The sequence below is a fragment of the Rhamphochromis sp. 'chilingali' genome (genome assembly GCF_963969265.1).
Source record: "Rhamphochromis sp. 'chilingali' genome assembly, chromosome: 8".
NCBI classification, from domain to species: Eukaryota; Metazoa; Chordata; class Actinopteri; order Cichliformes; family Cichlidae; genus Rhamphochromis; species Rhamphochromis sp. 'chilingali'.
The window spans coordinates 33,856,153-33,869,438 of record NC_137935.1 but is presented as its reverse complement, the minus strand read 5'-3'; the positions used below and the strand labels follow the sequence as shown (position 1 = coordinate 33,869,438).

Below are 13,286 nucleotides of genomic sequence, written 5' to 3'. Positions count from 1 at the left end.
CATATGACTTCTCTGCACTATATCACATGCCCTTCACTATTTCCTTCTTTATTAGCACTATGGCTTTTCCCACGTTCGTGGTGCTCCTTTGTCAGGTAGCCGTGTTTCTGTCTCTCTGTGTTGTTGGAGAGGGTCGCTACTCCATTTTCAGGAGGTTTAAAGAAGCACAGGACACCAAGCAGGGATCTCCGTTTGAGGAGCAATGGTTCCCACAGAAATTGGATCACTTCAACGGCGCTGACACAAGAGTGTGGAAGCAGGCAGGTCTACATGTTGGTTTATATGGACGTTTGTTTGATTTAACTGTGTGGTCTAATCTTGTGCAGTTGGACAAATGTGTCATAATGCATGCATCTGTCACGAAAGATAAAGCCTTTTTGGCTCATTTTACTGCAACCCCACTGATGTGTTTATTTTTTTTACTTTCTGAATGTCTCTCACTTTGTTGTTCCCTCTCAGAGGTACTTTATAAATGAAGCCTTCTACAGGCCTGGTGGGCCGGTGTTTCTGATGATAGGGGGAGAGGGCCCAGCAAATCCAGCATGGATGAAGGATGGCACTTGGCTCACCTACGCTGAGAAACTGGGAGCACTTTGCTTGATGCTGGAGCATCGCTTCTATGGAAAGAGTCACCCTACAGTGTATGTTTATCCCTCTCTTTATGTTCTGTTTATGAGAGAAATCTCTATGTCTGTGTGGTCATCTGTCTTGACAACTCAGTATCCAACCCTCAGCTTCACCCTGTGCAGAGGGTAACACACACGTTTGCACTGCTTCAGGTTCAGCAGGTTTAACAAAGCTATGAAAACATTTATTGCCATGAATGCATTCCTGATATTCTTGCTCTCAAGTTTAACCGTCTGCAAACCCTTACCATAACCGAAACCTAATTCTAACTTGAACGCTAAAACCAAGTCTTAACCCTCAGACAGAAGGGCTGTGACTCGTGGTTCAAAATTCACAAAGATGGCCGTACACACAGAATATTTTGATCATTTTCACTATATCATCTTTTTTTAGTTTTCCTGTGACAAATGACTCTAACAACTCAATCATGTAGCAGAAATGAGTGGCTCTCAAATCCCATGTTTAGTGTGAGTTAAAGCCGGCCTATTTTTAGAACAGGAACTCCATGATTACCCGCATGTGATAAGGTTAAGGGACATGTGTGAACTGTAGCTGAGTAAAATAACTGACTTCCTTAAATTTCAGCTCAGCATGAACAAAAATGATCAAATGCAGAAGTGAAGCAGTACTGCACACCAAATATGTTATACCAAAATAAAAAAATAATGTTGTGGGTGCAAAAACTGGTATTAAAAATGTCAGGCTTCCTTTGTTTATGCACCAGTGAGCTGTGTGCCTTTCAAGTGGTTAACTTCAGTTTGAATCTTTACACAGGAAGTTTCTGCCAGAGCAAGGTGCTCTTAAGTATGGCTAAATCACTTTGCACAGCTCTTTGCAGGTTTTCCCCAACTCTGGTTGTGCACACTGTAGGATCAGAACAAATTTACATTGAAACCACCAGCTGAATTTTCTCAGCTGGTTTTATCAGCACCACTAGATGGCAGCACTGCAGTGTGCCCGTAGCCCAGTCGCTAGATAGAACAATGTGGTTTGATACTGAATGCTTACTCTTTTCTTTTAGGGACCTCAGCACAGACAACCTGCGTTTCCTCAGCAGTCGTCAGGCGCTGGCTGACCTAGCACACTTTCGCACCATGATTGCCGAGGCCCGAGGGCTGACTGACAGGAAGTGGGTGGCGTTCGGTGGGTCCTACCCAGGCTCTCTGGCTGCTTGGTTCAGGCTCAAATACCCCCACCTGGTCCATGCCTCTGTGGCCACCAGTGCACCTGTTTATGCCACAGTCAATTTTCCAGGTAAGAAGAGACATGATGTAAAAAGCCCAAACAGTGTAACAAAGCCCTAAATAATGTTGTCTAGTCCTGATTTTAGAATGTGCCAAACTCCATTTAAAACAATCTAGGATTTGAACATGTATATGCATTCAGGAAACAAAGTGGGATTACCACATTAAGGATACGCTAAAGTGTTGTTTGTTGTGCTTCTCAGTATTACATTCAGTTTCATATAATGTATGACACACTAAAAACACACTGCAGTATCAACACCCTCACCAAACACACGAAGCATCAAATCGAACCACTCGACAAATTTTCTAGCTTCGGTCAGTGTCTCGGAACTAAAAGGCTCAGACACATCAGAGCTCATTCTCTATCTGTGTCTGTGTTGTATTTGGCCGTCTCCTTTGTTTTTCTCCGCAAGGCTGCAGGCTGGAATCGAGGTCAGAGGAGCTTTTGAACATGGATTTAGGCTCTTCCACCCACACATGTGCTGTCTTTAAGATGCTATCGCACACATTCATTAGACATTCCTTTTGGATTTAGGGACATGTGAGAGACAAAACACCTGGGACCAATGGTGTACTTGCATCAGCCATCTCTTTTGTCCTGCAGTAAGTTCGTGGTTATCATTTCCAGCACAGCACAGCAGTAAGTTAGAAACTACCAGTAAGAGGTTGGCTTTCACTTAAAAAGGGGGGGAGAAAATTCCTGGATTGTGTAATGTGGAGTTTCTCCTCTGAGCTTTTAGACTTTTCATAAGCTGTGAAATTCACTCATCATTTCACTTTCAACCTCACTGAAACCCAAATAAACACTCTCAAACATTTAAATGGAACTGGGTTCACACGCTGTTTTGAAGATAAATTGGTGCCTCTAAAATGGTCCTGTGTGTTTAACCAAGAGCTTTTTTTCTTTTTTGTGTGTGTGTATTATTGTGGTCTTTTTATAGCAGCCCAGGTTTAAGTGTCCATGCACCCTCTGCCTTTTTTTCTTTTTCTCTCTTTTTATTTTTTATTTTTATTTTTTTTCCCCAGAATACTTGGAGGTTGTTTGGCGTTCGCTGGCCTCAGAGAACACAGAGTGCCCATTGCTAGTGAAAAAGGCTTCGGATGACCTCGTCGAACGCCTGAAAGACCCCAGAACCTATGAAAACATCACCAAAGACTTCAAGTAGGTTACATTTGCTCTCTGGAAGTGATCGTGGCTCAAGAGTTGGGAGTTCGTCTTGTAATCGGAAGGTTGCCGGTTCGAGCCCTGGCTTGGACAGTCTCGGTCGTTGTGTCCTTGGGCAAGACACTTCACCCGTTGCCTACTGGTGGTGGTCAGAGGGCCCGGTGGCGCCAGTGTCCGGCAGCCTCGCCTCTGTCAGTGCGCCCCAGGGTGGCTGTGGCTACAATGTAGCTTGCCATCACCAGTGTGTGAATGTGTGTGTGAATGGGTGGATGACTGGATATGTAAAGCGCTTTGGGGTCCTTAGGGACTAGTAAGGCACTATATAAATACAGGCCATTTACCATCCTTCTGTTTTGTTATTTGCCGTGACCAGAGGAGCCCTTAACTTGAGGCATGTTATATAAACGGAGTGTCCAGTTTGCAGCCAATTACAGAGTAAGCCTTCCTGATCAGTCTGGCAGACCACAGCAAAGCTGACATCCCCTTACTTCTCTAGTCTGATCTTATTCACATTGAGAACCAGATGATTCTTCCAAAGTGTGTGTGTGTGCGTGCGTGCGCAACAAGGGTCATCTTGGGTCAGAGTCAACAGCTCCAGAAGTATTGCCTCAGTTTTCTGGATGAAGCTGGGCCGCTGGAGGGTTTCTGTGTGGTTACGCACAGAAATGTCTCACTGTATTTCCTTACATCACTTTATCATTGGGTTTATTGGTATTACTGTGGCTGTCTGAGATTTCAAGGCTTAACATTACTTAAAAAGAGTAAGTAAACAAAAACGCCTCGGCATTTACTTTTATTGGGTTATTTTCTCAGCCCTCTTATTACATTATTTTCTTTTCATTCACTTCCATTATTCTCAGTTACAAACATGAAGTCATTCTTACCCGTGCCATGTGTGCAGCCTCTGATGTTATTTTATAGCCTGTATTTGAGGTTTTTATAGTGACTGTCAGCATGATAAATAAGCAGTGTTGAATGGCGTCTTCAATGGCGTGGGCAGTTTTGCAGAACTTGTGCTGTCATGGGGACTTGCGAACCTGCCCATCTTTTTATTTCTGCTTCATGCAGACATGTCCTCATTGCAGGCAGAGGTCACAGGGGTGGTTTGGAGGCTTCCAGCTTTAAAACCGCAAAATATCAGGCAAAGCAGCGCTTGCGTCACAGCTTGAGCATGGAGGAAGTTTTGGTTCACTGCACACACAAGGGAGTTGAGTCCAATAAAATGAAAAGTGAACACTTAACTACGTACATCCACAAACGCACCTCAGTAAGGTACAATCACTGCCGTGATTACTGTCAGCTTGACAGACGGCCCTAATCATTTGCATGGATTGACTTTGAATACATGAATACTTGATTAAAAGGGAAGTCAGTTCTTTGGATTTACTTCTAGCTGCATATTATAGAAAGTAACACCCAAACACATGCTGTTGGCTAGCACTTTACTATTGTCCTCCCTTTATTTCTTTTTTTTCCTCTGGTTTTTCTAATTTCTTCATATCCTTCCCTATTCCCATGTTTCTTCTCCTCCAGTTTGTGCTCCAAACTACAGATCCAGACAGACATGGACTCTGCCTATTTCCTGGAAACGCTGGCTGGCAACTTCATGAATGTGGTCCAGTACAATGAAGACAACAGGGGGTTTGAGGTGAGGGGAAAGCCAAACTGTATTGGGGGAAAGAGCCAGACATGTGGCTTCTGGAGTGCTTCTTGATATCCTCAGTCCAAAAATGATAACCATCTAATATGTTAGAAGTTGTACAGAACGAAAACACTTGTTTACAGGAAAATTTGATATTATTTTGCAGAGGGCACAGCATTTATCCCCTACTGCCCATTTTCTCTGAGCTTTCTCATTGTCATAGATCCACATAGGTCCAGTTAAGAGGAGGCTCTCCCTTTAAGGATGAGGTCGGTAAATGATGGACAGAACACATGCATAAAGATTTACACCAACATGCCTGCAGTTGACTCTGCAGGACAGGCACAGATGCATATCTGTAGCTGTTGTTCAGTAAGTACAAACGGCTTGCGTAGTGTTTGGGTGTAGCTGCTCTACAAAATGTGCCCAACCACGTATTTTTGATACCGTTTGATGTGAAAAGACATCTGATATGGAAAGAATTTTTTAATTAAGACATGATTTATGTGTACTGACTAAGCACTGAACAGGCTTTGTAGCTATCAGGGCCTGAGTTGAATGCAAGACCACTATGAGTCAGGGGTGTAACAGGGAACCGGGCAGTGTGCTGAAACATGATAAACCCTGCATTGTCTAACAGCGAGAGGCCCAGAGATGTTGCCTCGGAAGAATTTTTCCAAGGTTGCGTCGGGGACCTGTTGCTTGCTTACTGTGTCTGTGTGTTTATATAAGAAGTGGGGCCTGGCTTGTTGCTCTGCAAAGTGGAGGCCAACAGAGTAGATAACAGTGGATGGTGGGAGGGTTTGACTTGTTTTTAAATGAAAGAAGCCAGTACGGTGGTGTTTGGTGCTGGTGCTTTTTATCTGAGATTTGCTTGTTTTTTTAGTGGAAATATTTCTAGCATAAGATGAAGCCCATGGTCACGATAAATGCACAGTAATGCGCAAGAATCTTAAGCCACCCCTGTATCTTTATATTTTGCTAGGAAAATGGGTCCAATGTGCAAAAATACAGTATATAAAACACAGTTTTCCCAGTGCTAATCAGCTTCAAAGTCAATATTTGGTGCTTTTTGGCACTTTTATTCTTCAGCACGGTCTGAACTTTCCTCAGCAACTTCTTGTCTTTTCTGTAAGATTTCAGGAACAGGATACAAATCCATGCAAGTGTGTGTGATCAGCATTCTGTTGTGGTACAGCAGTAAACATGTACAGCCTTTTAGTAGAAGTCCCATTGTGCATGATTTTTGTCAGTTACTTTGGTTACTGTACTTTTCACCTTTTCCTCACTTTTCTTTAAAAAAAAAAAAAAAAAAGTGACTCCCCATCCCCTCTCTGTCCCCCTGGTGCCTGGAGGAGACGTGAGTCCGGTTACCAATAAGCTGATGTGAAAAAGTAACAAAAGAGCCTTTGGTCTCTCTGGTTTCCTGTCGCCCCAAGCTAAAGAGACGCTTATAAAAGAACTGAAGGGAGCGTCGGGCCACATAGTCCACAGTGCTAGCAGACAGGCACAGCCCACAGCTGCCTTCTCTGACACAAAGGGCAGAGAAAACTAGCAGGTTTTGGGTACCGCTGAGGAATTTGGGTAAGAACTCGGGGTGAGGTGTAACTCAAGCAGTAGAGTCACAGCAGTGGTTGTCAATAGGGTGCTGTATAAAATGCAGAAGGACCTTATGTAACGGTACAGCTTGTAGCGCAAGTACAAATAGTTTGTTTTCCTTTTCTGTTTTTTCTTTTTTCTTACATAGAATAGGGGATGGTAATCACAGGTCACTTAGATGTTCATTTTTTCACGTAAGCACCACTCTGATCACTGCCACCTGTTTGCTCCTGCAGCCTCACTCTGTCAAAAAGCGCTCTAATGGAAGCATTGAGACACACTGAATGTGCCATTTACCAGAGTAGTGCTGTCTCGAATTAAACACTCATCAGCACATGTCTGTGGGGAACAGGACTGCCTCCTGATACTTGCTTTACCATGAGTGCTGAAGATGTGTCCTCCTCGTTTGGCTCAATATCATTTGAGCCCTTCCTTTTTCCTTTTTAGCTAAGATGGTAGCTGCTGAGTTCAAAAACTGTAGGGTATTCCAAATTTTGACTTTTGACTGCTATAAAGACACCATCCAGGTTCTGGTAGAGCTTTTGATGTAGCTTTACTTGATAATGTTAATACCCTCAGGCACTCAAAATTGCCAGTGTAATTTTAGACGGGTGTATATGTGGACCCAGAGTGCTGGACAGCAACCACTCAAAAGCCACAGTGTTTGTGCTGATCATAATGGGCATACATGGAGCAGGTCGCCACACGTGACAGAAACTGCATCAACGATGTCCACTAATTGTACACGGCTAGACTTGTGAGGACAAAGACATGAATATATTATGCGTGTTTGTCCAAAGAGAACAGGCCACTGAAAATGCAACACAGATATTTTCCTCCACAGATGTGTATCCAGACTGTAAAACATAAACTTACTGGCTTATTCTGCGGCTTAATTTTTATATGCGAAACACTACACAACTGCCAAGAGTTAACTCTCATTTGCATAAGATGAAAGGTTTAGTTAACTTTCAGCTTTCTTCTTTTGTCAAGCTGCTAGTGAGTCTCTCACCGCCTTAAATCCCAGAGTGCTCTGTGAAGACATTCTTGCATGTTGTTAGAAGATGCCTGGGGGCGAACTCTTTCTCACTTCATGCTGCTGGCCTGTGTGCCTAGGTATTCTTTGTACTATCACCTCACAATTAAATTTTTTTATTTTTTTTTGGTCCACTACTTTGTCTAAGATTGCAATATCACAACAATTGGGTGAAGATAATATTTGTCCTTTTTAAAGGTGGAGCGCATTAGCAACAAGAGCCTTTGTTGATTAGTGTGTATTACAGGAACTGATTCACAGGATGGATTTCTTGCCAGTTGGCCTCATCTCAGTGTCACCATCTGGGAACTCTAAAATACCCTGCCCTTGTCCACATATGAAATGAATAAATATTCATGTTATGTTTTTTGAGGTTGTACAAAATATTTAAAAGGCCATCACACCGCAAGGTCCTTTCAAGAGCTGTTTTGGACCTTCTGGTAATGTCAAAGTCAAAATAATTTCTAATTCAACCTTGATCATGTGTTTTTGTTTTTGGGGGTGTGTGGGATGGGAGGGGGGTTAAATGTGTTTGCTTTTCCAAACACAACTTCTCGCTCAAGTGTTGTGCCATACCAGCATGCGTTTTAGTGTTTGACAAATGCTGACCAAACTTCATCTACTTAACCACTGGAAAAACTGCCACTTTCTGTTGGGACCACCTTTTAGGATGGGGGTTAAGGATTTCCTATTCACATCCACTTATACACTCTGTATTGTATTGTAGGAGCTTAAATCTGGTCTTGCAGCTAGTTGTGACCATATTAGGGTATTCTCTCTCTGTGACTCTGTTTTTTGTTTTTTTTCACCCTCACTCTTGGCTTTATATGACAAACTAAAGCCTAAAGTTATGGCTCAGAGATTATTTCCACATCTATTTTCTTCCACTTAAATAATCCAGGGGTTGGAGCCTATCTTAGCTGTCACAGCAGGCGGTGGGGTACACCCTGGTCAGGTGTGTGGCCTTGAGTGGTGCGGTATGGTGATAGTCCTAACAACAGCGCCACCGTCCCTCCCTGTATTTGTGCAAACACTGATTTATTTGAAACTTTGGTCAAGGGTATAATAATCCAAAGTAGCCGCTCTGAAAAATTAAAATAATATAACTGCACATCTTGCCATCAATGTTGAGAAAACAGTGTTTCTATGTCATCCTAACCATCTTCTTTTCCTTGTGGTGTGCTGTGATATGTCATTAAAGGGTGTTACTGGTACCAACATCACCATCAAGGTGCTGTGTAGTGTGATGACTGACAGCTCACTGGGAGACCCTTACGCCAGATACGCAGCTGTGGCCCGTCTCATGATGGAGACCACCTCTATGAAATGCCTGGACACTAGCTTCAGCAAATACGTCAGCGACATGACTAACACATCCTGGGATGGACCAGCTCCAATAGCAGGTGGGTGTGGACGCGTCTTCCTTGGAAGTGGTATTTGGTTTGCTCATTTTTATTTAGCTTTAGCTTGTGGTCCTTATGAAACAGATATTTCTGTACCTTGCAATTTTAGGCTGTCTTTTGTTGTTTTGTTAGTAGAGTAGTTTATTTTTGTTGTTGCACTTAAGGGAAACTGTCATGTCTCATCGTGACTTTCCACTGTCATCCAACAATAATTCAGGAGCACTGCAGTAGCCTTAGGAAATGGAATAGAACAGTCACAGGCTTGTTCTGGCATGTGGTTACTATGCTGATGGAAGGATTTGAACAACCAAAATAAAAGGAAAAAAGCTAATTCAGGAGTATTGCTTAACTTTACTACTAAATAAATCCTGGCATAACATCCCAAAATAAGGCTGCTTTTTCTAAACGAAGTTTTCACGAGGGTTTAAAGTTCCTATATTGTATCCACTTTTTAAAAAGTTAAATTAAGCCCGACATGTGCCCCAGAATATCTTTCCAGTTCCAGCCAAAAGTGTCATACGAGTCATTCCTTTTGCCGTGGCTATGTATGCCGTCACGCTTTCTGTTTTTTGTAGGTTTATATGCCAAAGCAAACGGAACACAAGTGAGCTGCTAGGTCTGAATTCAGGAGCTCAGTTCTTTTCTACTTGGAGGTGGTGCTTTTACCTGTGCTGAATCACAACTGGCTGCAAACCACAATAGCTCGTTCAGAGACTGTGTGCAGAGAAAAGAAATATTGAGTTAATCTATTCCATTTGTCGGTCTAAAGACACACTGGAGATGTATTTAAAAACAGGGAAGTGAATCTGGCACCACTGCATCCCCTTTAACACCTGTGGTTTATACTGCACATAATATGGAAGAAGAAATGCACACATGATGTTGGATATGTATGTATGTGTGTATGTATGTGTATATGTGTGTGTATGTGTATATGTGTGTGTGTGTGTGTGTGTGTGTGTGTGTGTGTGTGTATATATGTATGTATAACTTTGTAGTAAAAATAGCATTTTTGTCCAGGGTCGCATGTTTCTGTTGTCAGCTCAGACTTCATCAGTGGGAGGGGTGGGGTGGAGGGTCACAGGAACAGGATGTGGTCTCTTTGAAAAGTCTTTGGGATGCGCTTGCATAAACTTCCCTGCCCACCTCTTTGTCTTGGGGCTCCAGTCAAGTTGTTTTCGGTATTTATTATAGCTGAATAACTGAAAATGAATACTTTTTTTTTTTTTTTTTTTTTTTTTTTTTTTTTTATCAAGGTGATTTTAAGATAATTATTAGAAATGCTGGCTCTAATAACATAATGTGTATAATGCTAACAAGGAAATGAACATGCTATTCATGGGTAGATTTTTGTGTATTTCTTGACAGGGAGACAGTGGGTCTACCAGACCTGTGCTGAATTTGGATTCTACCAGAGCACTGATTCACCCAACCAGCCGTTCGCTGGCTTCCCTCTTGTGTGAGTACACCAAACATGGCCAGTAAAGCTCACACATTTAATTGCATATTCAGTTGTCATTCTTATTGGGGTTTTTTTCTTTTTCTTCCCATCCAGATATTTTCTGAAACAGTGTACAAACTTTTACAACATCAGTGCTGAGCAGGTGGCGGAGGCTGTCACACAGACCAATGAGTATTACGGTGCTTATGACATCCGCTCAAGCAGAATTGTGTTCCCCAATGGCTCCATTGACCCCTGGCATGCCTTGGGGGTCACTCAGGACATCTCAGCTGACCTACCTGCGATTTTCATCAAAGGTGAACAAAAATGATGCATAATGAATTTTTATGTTAAGTTTGTTTTACACTCTGGATACACATTTGTGGGGAGAATGTCTGTTTCAAATCATGAGATCAGCATATGTCCAAATAATCCCTGTTAACCAAAAGGTCGGGCTGCACACTGCTCTAAACATCCCTATTGTCCCTTTTTTTTTTTTTTTTTTTTTTTTTTTTTTTTTTTTGTTTAAATGATGTCTGTGAGAGCGGTGGTCCTGGATATGGTCATCTCAGGTATACATCTCTGGCTGTGAACACAGAAGCCACAACCACCTGCTGTTTAGATCTTCTGTTTGTGAGGGACAGCCAGTCAGAGTTTGGCTCAAAGGAACAGCAGGCTTGTAGAAGTGGAGGCCCCACATAAGATAAAGATTTCTTTAAACTGTGAATCATGGAAACAGAGTTTAACAATATAACAGTGAAGCTGGAAGTGAGCTCCCCTTTAAGTAAACACCTTACAAACTGTACATCAGATTGCACTGATATTTATTTATTTATTTATTTTTTTTAAACACAAGTCCACACTGAGACTGAACTATGTTTGTGGTTGCTTTACATTACATAAGCCAAACGGCTAAATCAGAGTAGAACAATGCTTTACTTGTTCAACTCCAATTTTATTTGCTGGTTAATTGTGCTTGGAAGTCTTGTTTCCATCTATATTTTTTTTCTTTTTTGTCTCTCTTGCATGCCTTATCCACTGTTTTTTCTTTCCCCGATCCAGGAACCTCTCACTGCGCCAACATGTACCCAGCCAGGAGTGACGATCCCCCACAGCTGACCCTGGCCCGTGACCACATCTCCTTACTTCTGCAGCAGTGGCTGAAGCAATGACTGAGAGCTAAATAAGCCAGCAGTGGCTTTGCAACTGAAGCGTAATACTTTCAGGTCACTGAGAGTGGGAGAAGAGTGCTTAGCTTCCTGCCAAATTTCTGGTTGATCTGAAATTCTATTTTGCACAAGAATCTTTAGGTCCAAGTTCAGGTTTTGAGCTCATAAATAAAGTTTTCTTTTCTTTTTTTAAAAAAATTATTTCTTGTATTTGTGGGTACTTTGTTTCAAAAATGTAATCTTGCAGAATTAGAACAGTTTTTCTTAGTGAGTTTATAATGTCAGGTTTAACTCTGTTAGGCATATAATTGATTTATTAGGTTTAGTCATCGGTAGCCTGGATAATTGCTGTAGTTAATCAATTTTCGTGTGGAAAAGCTGTTTGCTTTTGGAGACAGCACTTGCTAAATCTGAACAAAATGCTTTTGGCACTGAGAAACTTCAGCTTCCCCAGAAGCCTTTAAAACATTAATCAAGCTTTCAAAACCAAGGTTATCGACCTTTCACTTCAACAGAAGAATGAGAGTCCTGTTTAAACGTGCAGCAATGAACCTGCAAAACCTTTTTAACTGGGAATTTGATGAGAAATGGCTCCACTTCATGTCTTTGTGTTCCACAAACATGCACACATCTGGTTTTGTTCAACAAAAGTTTAGTTGTGTTTGATAAGAGTGTGTTTAAAACCCAGCAGGAGAAGCGTGATTATCATCTCTAGTTTGGCCCAGAGAGAGGTGCACTGGAAACATCTCAGGCTTCAAGTTGCACAATGGGGTTGGGTGGCAGTGTTCTTACGGTATGTTGTTTTTTTTTTGTTTTGTTTTTTTGCCTTTGAAGTAGATGGGTTTGGCTTAAAAATGAGTAAGAGGAGAGACGTAGGAAGACACAATTGTAGTGCACAGCTGTGGGTTCACTGACCTTCTCAGAATTCTCCCAACTCAGACAAACTGACCCACTTTGCCTAACAATGATAACAGTCCCATCTCTGCATCTGGACATGGAGGACCCTCCCCATTCCAAACACACACTCAGCAAAAGCTGTAGCTTTAGAACGCAGCCCCACTGTGGGTGTCCCATGTTGTATTTTTACAGCCTTGATCTAGTTATTTACTCGAGGCTGGGAAAGGAACTTATTAAACCCAAGGTTCAACCTAAAAAATATACAAGTGAATTATAAGGTTATGTGACAGATCACTGTCCAGTGTGTCGAGGTAAACATTTATGATGTCTTTAGCAGTAATTACTCACACACTCCCCCTTAATCCCCTGTAATTCAAACCTTCAGTAACCTACTCCTAATCCTCACTTTGGCAGTAGCAGGGATGTAATTGAAACTCAGCCTCTTCTCAGGTGTGTTTAAGTGTGTGTGAGACACTTTCCAGCTGCATACACCCATCAGAAAGAAAGAAAAAAAAAATTCTCGTATGGGCATATATTTTCCAAATTCTCTGTGAAATGTAGTTTGGATAAATATAACTGGAAAAGACTAAGCAATAGTTAGTCTTAGAAATATTTAGGGACACTTTGAAAGGGTCTACGTAGTAATTGACGGTTTTTGATGATGTTGATATTCATCAGGATAAAGTGTAGGCTCTCCATAATTCTCCATTTCATATGACAAAACATCACTATTTTTGCACGTTTCATACTGCTTTTAAACATTACCACACTTCCTGATGTGTCAAGTTGGATGGCCAAGCCATCACCGGAAGTAGCTTGATGAAGGTAATCATTATCTAATCTCCTTTTGCTTATCGGAGAAATGTGAGCTACAACTTTGCTAAATTATGAGGATACATCTCATTTTAAATTATGTGAGTTTAAAAACGACAATCTTTAGGGTTTTTTCTGACCTTTACTTTGAAGGTGTAGCGGACGCACATCCGTGTTTGACACAGACACGGATGTCTGTTTTATGGTCGGCTGCTCTGTTGGAAGGCGGGGTTCACAGTAGGATAAA

General features: G+C 41.8%; 1 protein-coding gene across 1 annotated transcript; it reads left to right on the top strand.

The window, feature by feature from the left end:
* Positions 1 to 8: 8 nt before the first annotated feature.
* prss59 (serine protease 59, putative) lies at positions 9 to 13,079 on the top strand. Its single transcript, XM_080888144.1, has 9 exons — positions 9 to 260; positions 460 to 641; positions 1,649 to 1,881; positions 2,901 to 3,036; positions 4,573 to 4,687; positions 8,518 to 8,719; positions 10,088 to 10,178; positions 10,275 to 10,477; positions 11,223 to 13,079. Exons 1-9 carry the CDS (start codon positions 27 to 29, stop codon positions 11,330 to 11,332), a joined length of 1,506 nt encoding a protein of 501 aa, XP_080744270.1. The 5' UTR covers positions 9 to 26; the 3' UTR covers positions 11,333 to 13,079.
* Positions 13,080 to 13,286: the final 207 nt, after the last annotated feature.